We start from the raw sequence: 20,454 nt of genomic DNA on the forward strand, positions 1-20,454 counted from the left end.
ACTAAAGCAGAGGAGTGCCCTCCATCCCAAACAGGCTCTCCTCTAATATCCCTGTGAAAGACACCACCACCTTCCCTGTTCTCACAACTACCTCCCTCTCCCTCATGCCACAGATCCAATCCATCACCAAGCCGTAGGGCATTCATCTCCCGAATACATTCAAGATAATCCACCTCTCTCTGCCACATTTGTTAAGCTCCACGAGCACTGGAACTGTCTGTTTCCATTCATTTCTACAATGAGGTTCTTACTAGCACAGTGCCTGGCACATGACAGACACTTGATAAACACATGCTGAATGAGTGAATAAGTGAGAGGATAAATCCCATTCCACAAATTGTAACACTGAGGCTCAGAGAAAAGGAGTGATTGGCCCAAGTTTACCAGGATGGAACAACCAGGATTTAGCCCAAGGGTGGCTCCAGTACCCACGTTCCCCCTGCTCTAAGCACAGGGTTAGTTATGGCGTGTCCTTGCTCCTGCCCGGGGCCTCTGCCTTACCTGAGAGCACCGTGAAGACGGCCGCGAAGGCATTGAGCTTGAGCCCGTCGATGACATTGCTGGAGTGGAAAAGCTCGAGACACATGAGGCTGAAGCCAACCACCAGCAGAAGGATATAGAGCACCTCGGAGACCACCGACAGCCACAGGACCCCTGCACAACAGAGGCAGAGGCTGTGAGACGAGGGGCACACAGGGCGGATGCTCCTGTGTACATTCCACCCCGCGCCCTTTTGTCAGGGGATAGAGTCGTTTTAGAATAGACCTCAGTTGTAGGGTGGGTCCCAATCAGGGTAAGGCCATCATGGCCACCCATACTCCTCACCAGACCAGCTCGGAAATCCAAGCCTAAGTCAGTCGGACTGTGGCACTCTTGGGGTGGTGGTTACTGGTCCAGGGTGGCACGTGACCAGTAAGTGGGCCCATTCAGATCAGAGGGAAGAACTTCCATCCTGTGACGATGTCAGTACCTCTCTTTCTCTTCCCATCTTAGATGACTGCCACTGGGAGCCACCTAATGGCCAGGAGGGCATCTCCCTTAGGATGGAGCTGACACTGAGAAGAGTTACTAAGAAGAGCGACGGAAAGGTGACCTCATTGGACCACGCAATCACCAGCCCTTAAGGCTTCCCTGTGGTTAAGCCGGTCAGTGTGATGTCTTCTTTTACCTGCAGCTATAAGCATCCCAACTCATATATCCATCATCCTTGCCCCTAAAGGACACCTACGCTTTTATAAGTCCTCTACCCTACTCCACTGTTTTATTAAAACCACCACTGCTACTTTCACAGCTTCGATATGTTCTGCCTTGGTCCCACCCTTCTGGGCACAGCTAATTGGTCCAGCGTGATCATGTGACCTAGAATCAAAGGGCCAATCAAAGCCCTACTCTGGGTATCTGAGCCTGGAAACCCTGAAGCAGACCGGAAGGTAGGCTCAGATGAGCGTCCAAACATCCTAACCGTGTGAGCGCCCGGTTCCAGCTGTCCCTGAAGGCCAGATGCACCCCTGGCCTCCTAGCGGTTTGGTTGTTCAAACCTTCTTTGTAACCCCTAAGACAGCGCAGCTCTCTTTTCTCCCAAATTGGGTTACCATCATTTGCTACCTAGTTTTGAGAGCATCTTCTGTTTCTCCCATCCCACATTACTCCCCCTTCTCTCTGCATGCTTTTTATTTAGAGAGCCCCTTTCCTCTTTCAGTCTATGCCATTCAGTTGTAGCCGATCCACATCCTGGCACTATGTTTGGGCACATGACTCATATCTGGCCAATCAGAGCTCCATGTCCCCCCTCACTCTAGTCATTGGTTCTGGGAAGAACCTCTCTATGCCTCAGTTTCTTCATCTATAAAATGGGGGTCATAATAACATCCATTTCATAGTATTGTTGTGTTGTGAGGATTCAGTGACATGGCAATGTAAAGAGCTCGTGCTTAGCACATAGTGAGAGCTCAATTATTGTGCATTGTTACAGTTGTTTATGGGAGGAACATGGTGGGGACTCGAAATGGAGCCCAGGGGCTCTTGAGAGAGTCAAAGTTAGAGACACACTCAGAAGGGAGGAATGAAATTGTTGGGGCAGATAAGATTTCTGAGAGTCGAGAGAAGATGGAACACAACCACGTCACTTACCTCCAAGCCACACTAATCATATGGTTTGAGCAAGGACCATACTTTAAAGAAAAGACTATGGACCAGGTTTACCCAGCCAGAGATGGGCACATGACCCAAAAAAAGTCAGCCATAGGATTTTTGCTGAAAGTATTGAAAAAGAAAATGCCTTTCTTTCTGTGAGTTTTGAGGCTGGGAAGATGTAAGAGTGGAGATGGCTGAGTCATCAAGTGGCAAGGGCCTTCTGGAGGGCAGAGCCGGTGTCAAGGAAGGCAGAGCCAAGAGGTTAAGGAAGCTTGTGTCCGATGACTCTGAGCCCCCAGATCCAGCCGCGCCTAACGCTGCCAGTCATTTGTTCTTTCCATTCATACCTTGTCTTTGCCTATTCCAGTTTCAGGTAGAATTTCTATCACTTACAACTAAGAGTCCTGATTTTCAGCTTTTTTGTTCTCTGAAACTGTCAAACGTGATCTTTCCTACCTCTCTGCCTTCGCACAAGTTGTTCCTTCCACCTGGACTGTCCAAGGGACAGCCAAATGTAGTATTTAGTGAACAAAGTAAACAAACAGCAATTTCGGAGTCTCTATCTGCTCCCTGAGGAAGAATGCAGGTTCTCAAATGCCCACTATCATCCCTAGCACAACAAGGCTTTTAGAGCTTTGGGGAACTCCTCTTTTTCTTTTTTTCCTTTATTATTTGTTTGTTTGTTTGTTTATTACTACAAAAATGCCACAGCTCCTGGACAATCCCTTGGATTTCTGTAAGAGAATAATGTGCACTTGGCAGCCTGGATGTTGTTAAAACACCCCCTGGCACCGCAAACTCGCAGCCTCCCGGGCCCTTCATTGGCCCAAGGCCCACTAGGCAGCAGGGAGGGAGGCAGGAGACGCAGGGCAAGCCAGGCCACCTCTCCCTCCTAACAGCCTTCACCTCCAGCTGCTGATGCCCCCGCTGGTGGGTGGAAGACACCCCTCACCATGGTGGCTCTGACTCAGCTGCCTCCCCTGCACCACCTCCACACCCCCAGGGGGTACTCTCATCCTGTCTGCGTGGGCCCTGAGCCAAGCCTCTGCCCCCACATCTCCCCTGGCAGCAGGGCCCAGCTCAGCTCTCTCAGATGGGATGGGAGATGAGATGGGCGTAGGGGTTGGGATGCTCAGGAAGTAAGTTAACCACGGAGAAACAGGCACCAGATTCTCAGATGCCTGGCCGGGGTTATGCTTCTTATTCTCATCGGATTTACTTCTCTGTCTGTCCACTGGGCTTGGAGAATCTGTCTGAAAGTTTCAGCCCACCCAAGCCAAGAAAATTAATAACGATAAGAAGTGTTGTTGTTGTTATGCTAATAATAGCAACAATAGTCACAAAAAGGAGCAACCGTTAGTTACTAGGCATGTATCACATGTCAAGTCACACCAGACAACGGTGCTCCACCCAACCCTCTCGTACCTCTTCTTTTAAAGTGTTTCTCTCCTTGGAGGATTGTCCCTGGGCAGCTTGTCTCTGTTTTGTGATCATCATTCAGAAAATGTTTGGAAACTTACATTTCCCTCTGTGCTGTGGTTAACCAGCAGCTGCCCAGTGGCCCTGCCCTAGGGGTCTAGCTCAGACAACCCTTGATGTGATCCAGCTACAGAGCTCCCAACCCCCACCCCAACTCCCACCCCTGGGTCAAGACTGCAGCTGCGTCCCTGGGCCCTGGCCTGACATTGTCCCCTTACTTGCCTCCTTCCCTTCTCTGTCCTGCTTCCCAATTCCCTTACCGCTCTCCCCTGGGGCCTTTCCTTGATAAATGACCTGCATGTAGACCCTCACCCCAGGTTCTGCTTCCAGGGGATCAGACCTCAGACACTAGTATTCACAGGTATCATCTCCCAACCCTTCTAACAACCTTGTAAGGTAGTGAGGTAGTCCCCATTTTACAGATGAGCTAGATAGTAATAGTATAGTCTGGATTCAAACCCAGGCCTCTCTGACTGTAGGACTAGCACGGGTAGGGAGTTTGTCAGTTGGCAGGATGGAGTGGCCCCTTTGAAATTCTCCATGCTTAAGCTGGTCACAGGGGCTGGTCTGGGTGTGGGGTGCAGGGTTCCCCGGCCACGGCTCTCATCTACATGCTCTCCAGCATCCCAAACATCTCCTGAACCAAGATTCCTGCAAAAGGATGGCCACTAAGTAGGAAAGGGGAAGGGGTCCTTAGGTTCCCAGTGATCCCAGGGGAAGAGCAGGCGGGTCTTGACTCTGGAAGCCGGGCTCAGGAGGGGGGCTTGACCCATGCTGCAGAGGCAGGTAGAGTCCTGTAGTTCTCAGCAAGGGACAGTACTGAGACCCGCTCTGGAAGGGTGTGTGGGCAGGGAGACCAGCTGAAGGCTTTCACTGAACTCCATGTGAGAGATGATGGTGGCCTGGGACAGGAGTGAGGGCAAGTGGGGAACTTGACGACTCCCAAGGAGGGGGCTCACTGGACTGACTGCTGACCCATGAACATGGTGGCAAAGGACAGGGAGGACTCCAGCGTGGGGCCATGTTTCCAGTCTGGACAACTGAGCAGGTGGTTACGTTCTTCGTGCTAAGGCGCGAGGGTGACAAGGCCACGTCTGGACATGCAGAGTCTATAGCAGCTGCGAGACTTCCAGCGGGGATGTCCAGGAGGCAGCGGGAGCTCAGACAGAGATGTGGGGTCACTGGCAAGCCCAGGCACTCCTTAAAAATCTGCTGAAATTGTCTAATAGATGGCACCCACCTGTGAAAGGCGTGTGGTGCAAAAGCAGAAAGGGTGGGGGGTAGAATCCGTGAAACATCAGTAATCCAGGGGAGGGGGCTGTGAAGGTGTAGTGACACCCCGGGTGTCCCACCCACCCCTGCCAACAGCACCTCAGTGCGCATTGCCGCCTGCCAGCACCAGCGCCCCGCTGCCCAGAGGCTCTCCCTGGTCTCCGAGGCCCAGCCCCCACCTCCACCTGCCTGCCCTCCACCCCCAGCGGCAGCCCTCTGCCGATGCCAAAGTGAGCGGGTAAGTCCCCCCGGGTGGGCAACGCCGGGTCTGGGGGTGCTACCTATGTGTCTGTTTCCCGCCAGGAGAGAGGCGGTGTTAAGTGGGTTGAACCACAACATTAAATTCCCTGAATCATAAAGCAAAAAGCTATTCGCCTTTTCATTAATTTTTAAATTCTTAACACCTCAATCAAGAAAGAGTCCCTATTTGGTGTTAATACGTCCTAACACCTTTCCAATGCTTGCTAACTGTTTAAAACTATGAGAGGGCTCAGCATCGTCAACAGTTCCCAGGCGGACTTGAAGAACGTTTCGACAGTTACCTTCTGTGCTGGTGATTCTCGCTGCCCTCTCCCCGCTTCCCTGCCATTGCTCTCTGCCCTTCGCCGCCCTGCTCTGTGCCCCAGGGGACTGACTCCCAGAACTACATCCCCCCGTCCCCCGGCCCTGGGTCAGCATGAGGGACACCAGCTGAAGACTGGAGGAGAGAGGCCAGCGTGTTTCCGCCCTGCTCCCTCCCTGCCCTGAGCCACGTTTCTGGCAGTGGCTTCCTCATCCCACCTGTGACTACAGCTCCGAGGTTCATAGCCGCAGCTGCAGCTCTGACAAGGTCCTGAGCACTGTTCCCGCCCTCTTCTCCTTCGAGCCTAAGGTCAGTAGATGCTCCCCTCTGAAGCCAGCCTTAGGGGCGGCGGGGGAGGGGGGGCAGTCTCAGTTTCTTAGCCCTTTCCCACACTTTTGTAAGGAGTTCTTTCATGAAAGCGCCTTTCTTTGAACCATTTGGGAGATTCTGCTCACTTTGGGAACCCTCCCTGACACATCATTTTTAGGGCAAAGGATCTAATTAAAGTAACGGCTCTAAGCCAGTGGTCTCAAAGTGGCCACTCCACTGGCAGCAGCAGCACTTGGGAACTTTGGATGTGAATTCTCAGGCCTTGCCCAGGCTTACTGAATCAGAAACCCCGAGAGGAAGACAGCTCTGTGTTCTAAGGGGCCCTCCGGAGGATGCCAATGCGCTCTCAAACATGAGCGCCGCCCCTTTAAATGTATGTATAAAAGAGTAAGTCGACTTCAGGAAAAATCGAGTCGATGCCAGGCGGTAGATGTTGGCATCTGGCAAATAGAAAGCAGGTGGAACGGGAATAATGAAGCAGTCGCACATTGCCTGGCTACGATTAGTGCTCACTTTTATTATTAGTGCTATGGAACGCACGCACATGTGAATAAAGGAAGTCGGAAACACCGTGGGGCTGGCAGCCTCTGGGCGGGAACCGCAGGGCCTTGCCTTGATGGCACCAGGAAAGGCTCGCTAATCACGGAGATGATTGTTTCAAGTCTCTGAAACTTGCTGCTAATGGTTTGATTTGCAGCAGAGAACAGGTGACCTCTAGGAGCAGAAGAAATGAAATGATTTCTCATCAGGACCGGGGCTTGTGGGGTGACAGCTAATCCTGTTAGCTGCACTTTTTGCCTTTTTAAAAAACAGCTTTGTAACGCCAACTCTGACCCTCCATTGATGGAATTGATAGGTTGGCAAGGACGATTTCCCTTTCTCCCGGATCGCTCCCTTGCTAAGACAAGTTTCCAGAGCCAGCTCCTTGGCTGAGCGGAAAACATGGGTGAGAAGCGTATCTGGGATGTGTGACCTCAGCTGGGGGCTTTACCTCTCTGTTTCTCAGGCTCCTCATTTGAAAAATGAGCATAATAGACTTGCCATGAGCATTAAATGAGAAAATATCTATAAATTACACAAGTCTGACACTTGGAAAGTATTCGAGAAAGCTAAGCATTACTATTACTTTCTAATAAGTATAATTATTAGCAGCTATAATAATTACGAGAGGCTGCGAGGTGCAGGGGTAAAGAGTACAGACCTGGGCAGGCCACCTGGGCTGACGCCTATCTCCGCCAGTTACTCGCTGGGAGGCTGGGCAAGTGACATGCTCCCGCTGAACCTGTTTTCTGGCTTATAAATTGGGAATAGCTATAGTACCCACTTCATGGGCTCCTGAGAGAATAAATCGAGTTAACTGATGAATAAAGTGCTTATGGCAGTGCCCGACACAGTAAATGTTACATAAGCATTAGCGGATACTATTACTGCTGTCCTTGTTGTTCCCATGGGACGTAGCCAAGGAGTGGGCGGCTTGGAACAATTGTGTCTCAGCCACTGGACAAATAAAACCCTTACAGGGAGCAGAGGGAATTGTTGCAAGATGATATGAAATCCCAAGATACAACGACATTTCAAGAGAAAACATTTTTCCCCCAAAACTCATCAGTTTAATATGTCAAATCAATAAGTCACAGCGAATGGCCGCTGGCTGTGGGCTCGGTGATGCGCTCCCTGAAACCCAGCATGTTAAATCATGTAAATGACATGGGCCAGGACCTCTGAGGCTGGAAATGGCTCCAGCTCCATGACAGCTGCTGTTTGCGAAATGTCAACACTAGAAGCTCAGAGGCAGGGACGCACGGGGGCCGGGAGGGAAAGGCCGGAGGCCTCGGAGCCGTAGGGAGGAACTTTCGGGGTCGCTGAGCCCCCAGCCCTCCACCTTCGGATGAGAAGTTAGCCCAGAGAGCAGTTAGGACGGGCTCATATCATGAAGCAGGTTGGGGGCAGGGCAGGGAGAGGGTCTCCCACCTCCCAGACTGCTTGATGCAGTATGACTGGGGAATGGGGTGACTCTATCAAAGGCACCAGAACCGAGGATTGGGAGAAGAGGGGTTGCCTCAAAGAGGAGCTACGGTGAGACCAATGAATGATGGCTATACCACATATCAGCAGGCCTGGGTTCCAGCCCTGTCGCTGTGGGACCTCTGGAAGGCCCCTGTGCCTCAGTTTCCCTCCTGGTAGAGCAAGTGGTTTCTTTAACAAGCTGCCAACAGGCCAAATCCAGCCCGCGAAAATGTCTTGTTTGGCCCACACAGCATTTTAAAAATATCTGAATTCATTATCAACATTTAAAAATAGGAGACTTCACATAAAAATACAGATTTCTGGATTCATTTGCAAAATGGTTGGATGGGGCAATATTGGACCCACAGCCCCACATGATGACAACTGTGGGGCTGAGCTAGGGCTGCCCTGCTCAAACAGGGCACATGATTCTGGGTCGGCACAGACCCCGCCTCCCACCCTTCGCTGCTTCATGGTTCCTGCCTAGCTCTCATGAGCATTAGTTTATAGCCCCCAGAGGATGACATCTAAAGTCATTTTTAGCCCTGACACTCTGCAGCAATGCCACATCTGAAGACCTTGTAGAAACCTCCCTGATAGTTACATGCAGAAGTGAACTACCCAGCAAACTCTCAGCTTGCTCAGGAACCGGGGGCTCTAGCAAGCACCACGTCACCCCCCACGAGGGTGCCAATTTTAAAAGTTAGATAAAAGGGAAAGACATTCGGCTCTAAAAATATGCCCAGATTGATTTAATTGAGCCAAGAGCAGGAATGTGAGAATTTTTCCCAGGAGTCATCTTGTCCATCCTGTCCCCATATTTGTCCCATGAAGGCCTGAGAGGTCCTGTGAGGTGTCCAAGGTCATGACACTGGGAGTCTTCCTATAATGAGTCAGACAGAACATTTTAGACTTTGACTGAAGGTCAATTGGAGGCCTTCAGTGGCTACTTTTGTGGGATGTACAAAAACACTAGGAATGGAACACCATTCAAATGCCAATCAGTGTGCTGCTCTGGAAACACAGGGCCTGGGTGGGACTGTTCTCAGCATCACCATCTTTTCTAGAGCTATCCTTGCTAGAGCCTCATGACTCAAAGCAGGGTCCGTGACCAGCAGCAGCAGCAGCCCGTGAGGGCTCCAGAATCTCGGTCCCAACCAGGCCGACTGACTCGAGATCTGCATTTTAACTAGATCCCCAGTTGATCCGGATGCACGGTCAAGTGTGAGGGGCATTGCTCTAGAGGATGCAATTCGAATGCCTTAGTGCGGCTTTCAGTGCCCTTGACAAGCGGATCCCAAGCGGCCCTGTCCACATGCACCCTCAGCACAGGCTGCTGGTTGAACAGTCCATGCTCTCTCGTGCCTCCAGCAGGGTTCCAGCCCTGGGAGTGTTGTTCTCTTCTGGGGCCGCTGAATAATGGCCTGCAAAGATACCCATGTCCTAATCTCCACAGAAGGTCCACGTCCAAAAGTCCCTTACATGGCAGAAGGGACTTAGCAGGCATGGTTGTGATCTTAAGAGGGGGACATTACCTTGGATTATTCAGTGGGCCCGATGTAACGACAAGGGTTCTTATAAGAGGGAGACAAGCAGGTCAGAGTCAAGAACAGCAGGTACAACAACAGAAGCAGAGGTCAGAGTGATACGGGGCCAGGAGCCATGGAATGCAAACAGCCTGGAGAAGCCGGAATGAGCGAGGACACTGGCTCTCCCTGGGCCTCCAGAAAGGAAGGCACTCCTGCCAACACTTCGATTTTAGCCCATAAGCCTCACTTCAGAATTCCGGTCCCCAAAACTATAAGATAACAAATCCACGTTGTTCGAAAGCCATTAAGCATGTGCTAATTTGTCACAGCAGCAACGAGAAACTAAAACATCTTCTTTCTTCATCCAAGATCACCTCCTCCAAGAAGCCTCTCCTGACCACCCTGGTCCCCGCTGTGGCCCCCAGGCAGACCTCAGCAAAGAAGAAAGCTTCTCTACCACTTTCAGGATAGATGCCTAACTGAGGTGGGGAGAGCCTGGACTTGGGGTCAAGCAGGTCTGGATTTGACCATTGACCCTTCTGTAACGATTTGACTCTTTGGCTATAAAATGGAGTCCACACTACTAACCTCACATGTTTTCTGGGTAAGTTAAATGAACATGCAGCAGCAAACCTTCCCAGTCCAGCTCCTGGCACACCGTAAGTCTTGCGTAAACACTGGTGTGGCATGCTGGCAAGCTGGGCCCAGAAAACCAAGTCCTTCTCCTGCCCTCACAAAGGGACAAATCAGTTTATCATTGGAACAGTTTTTGACAATGCCTTATTGCCCCCAGAGTTCAAAAAGGCTCCAGTCCCTGTCAATTTAGAAATGACTCTGGCAGACGTGCCCTTTAGAAACGACTCTGTGGAATCCGGGACAATCACTGAGCATTTGAGGTGTGTCATGGTGACCTTGGCCTTCAGCATCAATGATCTTTCTTTCTCGTTAGGATCCAGAAGTTGGCCTTGAAAATAAACTCCGGCCACACAGGCTGGTGAGAGGAGTGTGGTGGGAAGAACGCAGACGTTCAAGGTCGACCGCAGGCCCCATCCCCCACTCCGACCCCCGTCAGCTTGGGCAAGTCCTCTCACCTCTCCGGGCCTCCCCTTTTCCATCTCTAAAATGGGGCGGCTGCGCAGGCAAAGGAAATAGGACAGGGCAGGTCAGAAGTTGCAAACTGTCCTGAAGACAGGTTTTGAGGTTTTTTTGTTCTATTTCCTGAAGACAGGTTTTGAGGTTTTTTTGTTCTATTTTCTTCTTTGTTTGTTTGCTCTCTTTCTCTGCCTCCCTCTTTCTCCTTGGGTATATGTAATTTTTTTTTAATTTTGAATTAGATGTCAACATTTGAAAGTGGGAAAAGTCACATGAAAATCTAGATTCTTTTGGAAATCTGGCAGGCCAGGGCCACATTCCCGTAGGCAGCCCAAGGCCAGAGCTGAGTGGTGCTGCCCCCTGCAGGCAGGCAGGTGCTCTCCTTTCCATAGTCCCCGCCCTTCCCTATAGCTTCTTGCCGGGGAGGCTGAAGGCCACAGCCCAGGCAACCACCCCACAGCACAGCAGGGTCTGTCACAATGAGAGCTGGAAGAAAGCAGTGAGAGGGAGAGGAAGCCAGACGGTGTGAAGCCAGGGGCAGAGCCGAGCAGGGCTCAGGGAGGAGGCCGGCATGGGATGCCCGGAATGGCGCTGCATGAGTGTCTGTACCTTCCAGACACGGGCCGCTTTCTCTCCAGCTGCCAGGCAAGAAGAGTGGTCCCCTCAGAAACATGCCCGTGAACATAAACGGGGGCTGGTTACTGTGGAGGGGAGAAAAGAAGGAAATGCTTGCCCAGTGATTAAGGGCATGGCCTGGGGACCCAGACCACCCATGGCCCAATCCCAGCTCTGCAAATCCCAGCTCTGCCACAGACTTGCTGTGTGGCCTTGGGCAAGTAACTTCGCCTCTCTAGCCTCAGTTTCCTCATCTGCCTCAGAGGGTGGTTGAGAGAATTAAATAAGACATGTAAAAAGGCAAAATCCAGTCTTAGCTCAAGATAGGCTTCAATACATTCCAGCTGTCCCAATTTAACAGTTGAGAACATTAAGGCTTGGAAAGAAGACAAGGGCTCATCTGTCTCAAGTCCAACAGAGCCCGGCTAAATGAGCGGTGGGGAGACACTGTACAAGTGGATGACCAGAATTTACTATTCGCCCAGGACCCCAAGACCAGGCATGCTCTAGCCCACTGCCCTTTGCCTCCCTGACCCCCTTGCTGAATCTGGGGTCCCCTGTGGCCCTGATGTCATTCTGACTTGCCGTCCCCAATCCTGACCTCTAAAGTAAGTGTCTTCTTCTCTTAAACCTGAAAAATGGCAGTCACTGCACCAAACCAGTGCCTAACCCAGACTCTATGTCAGCTACTATAGGGGGTACTCAGGGGAACAGGACTTGGGTCCAGCCCCAGATTCAACCTGAGGGGCGAGACACACAGTCAATAACAACGACCATGTTTTATGTCAACCAGACAATGCCAAGCATGGTGCTGGGCCCTTGTAATAAGCTCCTTTCGTCCCCACAGAAATCCTATGACTTGGGTGTTGTCATTACCTCCACGTTATAGATGAGAGGAAATTGAGGCACAGAGAGGTTTAGTGCCCAGCCCAGGAGCCCCACCAGTAAGAGGCAGAGCCGGGATTCAAACCCGGCCAGCCCAGCGCCCTCTGCATGATGAAGCTGGCTGGCTTCAAGACCCTGAGTGCCAGTGGGAGAAAGTGTGCCTCCTGATGCCCTCTGGGTGGCCTGGCTGGTTCCTCCCATTAAATATCTCAGTTAGGCATTACAAGATCCATCTTATAGGTGAGACTACTGAGGCACAGAGGAGAAAAGTGATTTGCCTGAGGTACCACAGTGCTGACAAGGGGAGTCAGGAGTGGTACCCAGCTCTGTCTGAGTCCCCTCCAGCTCTCTGCAGGGGTTCTGCACCTCCCTAGGCCATGGATCCCTAAGGCGTCTGATGAAGCCTAAATGCTTTCTCTGAATAAGGTTTTAAATGGATAAAATACACATACAGAGGATTGCAAAGGAAACCAATTATATTGAAATAATCAAGACATTTTTTAAAAATCAGATTATAATATTAACCCACATGCTTCTTTACTAATGCATGAAATAACAAGATCTAGTGCAAGTCTAATAACTTCCACAACTTGGAAGCGGCGAGGAAGGAAGTGTTATTACAAGACCTTCGCAAACGGGACACGAAACTCTGAGACTCCCTTTGGCGACGAAGTGCCAGGTGGGGTTAGGATGCCACGCATCACAGAGGGAAATATTAACTGCCAGTTAGTGGCTTGTGAGAGTAAAGATGTAATAATTCGCCCACCAAGTTCTTGAATCCCTTGAATTCTGTGCACTGACCTCTTGGGAATTTCCAGGTTAAGAATCTCTGCCTGAAGCAGTGGTTCTTCAATTTATAAGTGCTCATTAAATGCATATTCCCGGGCTGGTCCCAGGGATTCTGAGGCTGCAGGTGAGGCAGAGACTGGCACCTGTGTTTTGAACAAGTGCTCCAGGGGGTCCTGATGCCTGCCTGGGCCATGTCCTAAGACAGAGTCTTTTAAAAATGTAAATACTATCAAGTCTCTCCCCCATGTTGCAACCTTCTGGAGAGTTCCCGTCACATGCAATAAACTCCAACTCCTGCTCTGGCCTTCGAAGCCTCACCAGGTTGTCAGGCCACTGCCTACCCTTTGATAGCCCCTCTCCCACCACGCTTCAGCCACTTCAGGGCCTTTGCACCTCCTGTGCCCTCTGTCCAGAATGCCCTTCCCCGGCATTGTTTGGTTGACCGCTTCCCAGCTCAGATGTCAGTGGCCACTCCATGTAAAGTGGCCACCACCCCAACACTGTCACCTTCTAACCTTTATTCTGTTTTATTTTGCACTATCTGACATGGTGTTATCTTTCAGTGGAGTTCTGGGCGGTCTCCTCCCCCACGTCGTGAGAGTTCCGGATGACCAGGGATTCTGTGTGGCTTGTTCGGTACTGTCTCCCAGAATAGCGCTGGGCACTGGCACAGAGGCGCTCAGTAAATATTTGTTAAATGAATGAATGAAGAAATGACACAATCAAGAGAAAAGGCGGAGACGGCCGGACTCCTTCGGCAGCCAAGAAGCCAAGGGAAGGAGCTGCTACAAGGAGGATGGAGCTGCTCCTGAGAATGCCGCCGAAAGGTCAAGGGTAATGAGGCCCAAGAGATGAGAAAAGGCCATGGCTTTAGAGGTTCTGCCCCCTGGGGTGACATTTGGCGGCAGGGAGGCAGATCCTTCAGCGTGGCCAATGCCAGGGACTCTGACGTCGGGGGGCTGGCGGAGGGGTGGGAGGGGAGCCAGGCAGTGCAGACCCACGGGTTGGTGGTGAGGACCGCAGGCCTGCAGGCCCGGAGGGCTGGCTCAAGCTTCCCTGCAGAGGGAGGGAGGGAGGGAGACGGCCAGTTTGGAGGTTTGGTGACCTGGATTTGTTCAGTGATTCACTCATTACCTCAGTCTCAGTGGGGAGGAATAAGGGGGTCGAAGGCAGGGGGCTCGAGCCAGACAGAGTGGGTTCAACTCTCACCTCTTCCACCTACCAGCTGCGTGATTTGGGGCAAGTTATTTAAATGCTGCTAGGCTCAATGTCCTCACCTGTGAAATGAAATCCAGCAATGCCCACCTCAGGGTCGTAGTGAGGATGCAACGACCTGAGTGGAAACGGCCCGGGGCACAGAGATGCCCACAGGTGTAACTCGTTATTTCCTAACTGGGCCGCTTAGCGATGGAGCTGAAATGCCAAGACGAAGAGCCACTCCACACACTCGGGGAGACAAGCAGACAGGCCAGCAGCGCAGCGACAGCCCATGCAGGAGCAAGAGTTTCTGAAGGAGGTGCTGCCTCTTGGGTATCTTGAAAGTCAAGAGGGGTCCAGGAGTTAGGACCACAGGTGTGGCTGGACCACAGGCTAAGGGCCGGAACTGGGCAAAGGAGACCACTTTATCTAGGGAGCAGCAGGGAGCCATGGGAGCTTCTGCCAGGAGAGTGGTCAGATCGGGGGTCCGCAAGTTCACGCTGGCTGCCACGCAGACAGAGGAGGGAGGCGGGAGCCTGGGGTCAACGCTGACCCCTGGGGAGACTGCTGTGGGGATTTCTGAGGACAATGGTGGACACTGTGACCAAGGCAGCAGCAGAGGGCTCACCCCTCAGGACACTGGATCGCATCGGACACGTGTCTCACTAGGACAAACACCTAAGGTGGCCGCCACACTCCCACCCGACGCTGTCAACCCTGATTCCTAGCACTCCCTCAAGGCCAGCCAGCGGTCACAGATGAAGCCTTCATGCTCTCCCTGGGGGCTGCAGAGGGTGCGCAGCCCCAAAGCGGGAGTGAGCTCGGGCCTGGAGTCTGGGCCCGGAGGGGGCAGACTGCAGCACCCGCCTTCCTCTCCACACTCAGGCCCCAGGAAGGCCCAGCCAAGACAGAGACCCTCCGAAGTCCTCCAGGGAGCCACTCACCTGTCAGGGTCAGCAGCTACCTGTACAATGGCCTTTAGCTCCACCCCCCCACCACCACCTGAGTTCATCTCCCCCGCTCCTCCCCTCGCTCACTTCCTTCTAGTCATACCGGACTCCTCGCTGCTCCGTGCCGTTCCCTCTGCCTGAAATGCTCTTCCCTGATCTCCCCTCCCTCCTCTGAGTCTTACCTAATGTCATTTCTTAGTGGCGTCTTCCCTGATCCTAATATTTAAAGTCCCTCCTCATCACTCCCTACTCCCCATCCTTTTTATTTTTCTTCCTAACATTTATTATTATTCATAGCCAAAGAGATCTTTCTATAAAGTACATCAAACCTCCCTCCTTTAAACCCGCCAATGCTCCAATGGTTTCCCATCACGCTCAAAATAAAACCCAAGTTCCTCCCAGGACCCTGAATGACCTGGCCCCCACCCACCTGTCCAGCCTCATCTCCCTTCCTCCCTGAGCCTCTTTTCTGTGCACAAATGCACAAAACTCATTCCCACTTCAGGGCCTTGGTGTGTGCTTTTCCCACCGTGGAGAGAAACATGGATTCAAGAAATCTCGTACTTTCTTACTAAAGTAAAGGCGCAAGCGCAGTAACAAATGGGAAGTGACACTCTGCTTGCACGTCAGGATGACAGGACAACGGCTATCTGGAGGGCCCACAGCCAGGGCAAAGGCGGAGATGGCAGCTTGGCCCCAGCCAAGTGGAGGGAGTGGGTAGCCAGGGCTGCCAAATCTTTCAACTTTTCAAAAGAAGCCAGAAATCCTGATTTTTATGTGAAAACTCCTCATTTTGAATCAGCAATGAATTCTAATGTTTTCCAACACCACGTGAGTCAATTAAACACAGCTGAGCGGTAGTGGGGCCCTGGGATACCAGTGTACAACCACAGACCTCGAAATCCAATCAGCACTGTGTCCGTGACGCTTCATTTTTCAGATGGTAGAAATTCACCCCAGAGTGAACAAGAATTAAGCAAGGTCACAGAGCGCCTAGCGGCACATTGGGCTCCAACCTGGGACTTCACAACAGACATCTCTTTAACTCTTTCTATGCACGAGGCTAGACCACACAAGCGGGGGAATGCTATTCAAGTTCACGTCAGCATCTTTAAGACATGCATAGAATTTTTTTTAAATGTGGACTGAAATCTTTTAGGGCTTATCTGCAGGAGTGCGTGAAGGGCTATTGTAGCACTAACGATGGACTTCTGAGCAGGACATTCACGGGCGGGGTTCTGCCCGATTCTGCCTGAGTCATTCTTGCACTCCGATCTTCCTTCCTTCCTTCCTTCCTTCCTTCCTTCCTTCCTTCCTTCCTTCCTTCCTTCCTTCCTTCTTTCCTTCTTTTTAGGCAAGGCAACCTTTGGTTGACCTCACAGATTGCAAGGACCTTGTCAGCTTACAGTCCTTTGATTTTTTTTATTTTTTATGCCTACAGCACCTGGTCTTCCTAGGCCATGTCCCATTCAAGTACTAACCAGGCCCGACCCTGCTTAGCTTCCAAGATTGGATGAGATCGGGCTTGTTCAGGGTGGCATGGCCCTAGACCAATCTTTATTTTATTACCCTGAAACCAGACTGCGTCTTTGCTCTTGCTTCTCCCCACCCCCCGCCCCTCCCCCACCTCCTTATGCAAAAGGATCCTGGATTTATCACTCTAGCAGAAGATTCTAAAAATATCTAGACTCACCAACTTCAGGGGTTTATTCTCTCATCTGGGAGGCACCCACAAAGCCTTTGCCAATATGAATGGCATTTCTTTTGGTATTTTTAAAGATCAGAGAATCCAAGAGAATATGGCAAACTAGATGGGGCCTTTGAATTCATAGCTACCAAATGCTTCATGTTTGAGGTTTAAAAAAATGTTTTTAAGGAGACCCAAAAGGTTAGGTTTCCAGATAATTCACCAAGAAGAAATGAACATAGTTAAAATCATCTGGAAAAGTAGATTCCAATTTACTACTAATAAAATTTAAATTAAAACATCCATGAGATAGCACTTCTAGCCGGTATGTTGTGCAAACATTTTTTAAATAAGAGTTTCTGGTGGAAGATGCTGAAGGAAAGTGAGTTTCCCCTGCGGGAACATTTACTTCTCACTGAATAGATGTTTGATCTCCCGCATTCCCCAGGGCCCCCTACAAGTAGGAAGGGCTGTGTGACTAGTCCTGATCACTAGGGTCTGAACAAAAATATGAATCACTTTTGAGTGAATGCAGAGAAAAGATGGTGTGTGGCCTCTCCAGCTCTCACCCATGCTTATGGGGAGTCTGGGAGCCACATGTTGACATGTTGGTGTGTCCATCAGCCGGCGGCCCTAAGAGACCAAGTTAGCACCAGCCTCAGGCCCTTTGCACCTAGCCATTCCATATGGAATGTTCTTTCTTCTTATCCTTACATAGCTGGCTCCTTTTCTCCACTCAGGTCCCAGACGAGATCCAGAAAGGGCCCAATCTCTCCACCAATCCAGCCTTTCCTTCTTCCCCAGGCCCTCCCACTGACATCCTGTTTAATTGTCTTCCCAGCCGCTTTCGCATTTCGAAATGATTGTATTCTTGGCTCAGTCTCCTCATCTGTGAAATGCGCAGTCATACACAACAGTTCCTAAGGGTCTTTCCTCTCCAACGTGACCCCCAGGGCCCTGGTAGGTACCAAGACCCCGTCTCTGCCACCATTCCTGCTCCTGTGTCCTGGGCCGCCCAGCATTCCTTTTTGGGAACAGAACCTGCTTTTCCTTCCAAGGACCACAGCTCCCCGACTCTCAGCCTTCGGGCTATAGTGTGGTAGGCAGACCACCCCTCCCAGTTCCAGCTGGACTGTGACCCAGGCCATAGTGACCGGTTCGAAGACAGGCACATGACTGAAGCTGGGCCAATCAGAGCCAGCCCTGACTTTGGGAAAGAGGTGTTCCCTTGCTATTGGGGATTGCTAAACTGGGAAGGATGGAAGCCTAGAGCTGTTGGGGGGATCTCTGCCACTCCACAGCCCCCCTGAGAATGAAGCTGGCACAGGAACGCCATGCTAAGAGCTGCCTCCTGTCAGCAAGGTAGACCCAGCTTGCATGACCGAGATCTACCCCGAAGTTATCTGAGCCGGCAAGTGCCTCCTTAGGCTCAAGCCCGCTGGAATGAGTTTTCTGTTTCTTGCAGCCAAAACAGCCTTTAGCCTCCACTGTCCCTGTAAGGCTGTCATGGGGACTGTGGCTCCCTGAGGCTCTGGTGGGGCCTCTGGCCTCTCTGCCCCTCCACAGCCCTGGCCAAGTGACCAGAGGAGACAGCAGCTCCGGGTCCTTAATTGGAGAGCTGCTCTGTCAGTTCTAGAAGCTTCAGACTGTGTGATCTGAGCAATTAACCTTTCTTTAGAGGCCAAGGCCAATTATATCCCGGGGGCCATCTGCGACATCTGTGTAACAGACCAAGTGCCTCAGCCTGATGCCTTGGTTTTCACAGGACAAATGTGGTGCAATCAATCTCTCCACCCCGTCTGCTGCGGCCTTGGTCAGGCTGCTGTCCTTTCTTGTGGTCACAGCAGTCTCCCGCCTCCTCCACACTTCTCGTTGGCCCCTCAAGTCCATTCTCCCCAAATGTGTCCACTGTGACCTCTGCTACCTCATCTGCAGTTTGCCCAGACCCACGCCCTTCAGCCCCCATGAACTCCTTGTGTGGTAGGTTGTAGACATGGTCCCAAATCGTCACCCTTTCTTGCATCTGTGGCCTCGGCAGTTGCCCCCTACTCAGCCTACGGGCTCAGCCACGTGACTTGCTGTAGCCACTGGGGCAATAGCGGGCAGGACGCAGCATGTTGCACAACCGGGGGTGCCCTCTCTCTTGCACCCCTGTTCTCACCACAAGGTCATGCTGGACCTCGCCTGCTGAAGGATGGGGGACCCACAGAGATGGGCCGAATCCTAATCACCCCAGCTGAGGCCAGCCTCGGTCAGCGACGCTCAGACTTCACCTAGGCATGTGAACAATCCTGCTGAGGTCAGCAGGACACCAGCCAGTTCCCACACCCCTGGAGGGCTGTGGTTTGGATGCAGCGTTACTGTGGCAAGAGATAACTGATACATCTTCACTTCCTCAAATACCTTGAGACTTTGAAGTGCTCCTCCATCTCCCTTGAGGCCCTCCCTGTCCTCGTTCTGGTCTGTCTGGCCAGCTACACACCCTTCAGTACTCGGCTCAGTGTCTCATCCAATAGAAAGCTTCAGTCTCTTCCTCTTCCAGCCCCTGCATGCCTGTGGCCTGGCCCTGAGAGGGTAATTCTAACGGAATGATGGGGAAGGTAAAGGAGCTGACACAGCACCCCCTACGACCCCACATTCCACCCAGCTCTGTATAAGCCAGCACTGCTAATTCTCTGAAGAGGCATTAATAGCCCCATTTTATTGCTAAGAAAACCAAGGTTCATTGAAGCTATGGAACTTGCCCATGATCACAGAGCAGTTAAGTAAAGTATACCCTTCCATACTAGACATTTAGGACAAAGAAAAATTTTGTGATATCCCAAAGAACCAAATGCTTCTGTTCAGTAGAAATAATAATAATAGCTAATATTATAAAGCATTTACTATATTACTGGTGCTGTTCTAATCAATTGACCTATTTCAACTGATTTAATCTTCACAAAGAACTCTATGAAGTATGTACTATGATTATCCCCATTTTATAGTCAAGGAGACTAAGACACAGAGGTTCATCGACCTGCTTAAGGTCACACAGCTAGTAAACGTCAGAACCGGGATTTGAACAGGCTGCATGGTGCCATGGAGCTTTCTAGGCCCTGAGGCTAAAGGGTTCCTGCAGTGGACGGGATCCAAGGGGTTGAGAAGGCATTCTAGCACCACTTCGGCCTGTAGCTAGTGCCCTGTTCTGGGCTCCACCTGGCTGCCCCAGCACCCCTCAAGTCAGTTTTTTGTTTTGTTGTTTCATTTTGTTTTGTTTTGTTGTGTTGTGTTGTGTTGTGTTGTGTTGTTTTAAAGAAAAGCAATAATTTGGGTAGGCTAGAACAGGGGTTGGCAAACTATGACCCAAGGGTCAAGTCTGGCTCACCTCTTGTTTTTTTAAATAAAGCTTTATTGGAACACAGCCACGTCCATTTACTTATGTGTTGTCGATGGCCGCTTTCATACTACAGTGGCAGAGATTGCAAATGAGACCATATGGCCTAGAAAGCCAATATTTACTAACCAGATATTTGCTATCTGGCCCTTTTTAAAAAAGGTTTGCTGAACCTTAGTCTAGAGCAATGAGCTAAACTCACAGACTACACTTAATCATTTTAGTTTTGTAAAAATTTAAAAGTAATACATACTCATTGTGCAGAATCTGGAAAATATAGAAAAAGGAAAAAGGAAGAATTGCTGTCTAAGGTCACCAGCCAGCAATAATCACCGGTAGAACTGGGGGATAGTTCCTTCCTTTTCTTCTTGTATTGCATCTGTCAGTTTCCCCATCCCATAACCAGGAGCGCTGACTATGCGATTCTGTACCCTGCTGCTTTCCTTAATATCATCTCAGAGGCATTTTTCTGTGTGTTTTAATTACATTCAATTTTCGCTATTATAAGTAATGACGCCATTAGTATCCTCGTACACACATTTTTGTTGACA

At 50.9% G+C, this 20,454-nt stretch overlaps 1 protein-coding gene and 1 pseudogene across 4 annotated transcripts in view; both read right to left on the reverse strand.

Moving 5' to 3' along the window:
* Nucleotides 1–20,454, reverse strand: part of GSG1L (GSG1 like) — a 183,751-nt gene that overhangs the window by 71,424 nt on the left and 91,873 nt on the right. For all 4 annotated transcript variants that reach the window (XM_036225852.1, XM_016136793.2, XM_036225853.1 and 1 more), the window contains exon 3: nucleotides 502–654. In XM_036225852.1, the coding sequence (XP_036081745.1) occupies nucleotides 502–654 (153 nt within the window). The remainder of the gene's footprint in view (nucleotides 1–501; nucleotides 655–20,454) is intronic.
* Nucleotides 16,273–16,391, reverse strand: LOC118607478 (annotated as a pseudogene).

The sequence above is a fragment of the Rousettus aegyptiacus genome, unplaced genomic scaffold (genome assembly GCF_014176215.1).
Source record: "Rousettus aegyptiacus isolate mRouAeg1 unplaced genomic scaffold, mRouAeg1.p scaffold_m13_p_8, whole genome shotgun sequence".
Classification (NCBI taxonomy): Eukaryota; Metazoa; Chordata; class Mammalia; order Chiroptera; family Pteropodidae; genus Rousettus; species Rousettus aegyptiacus.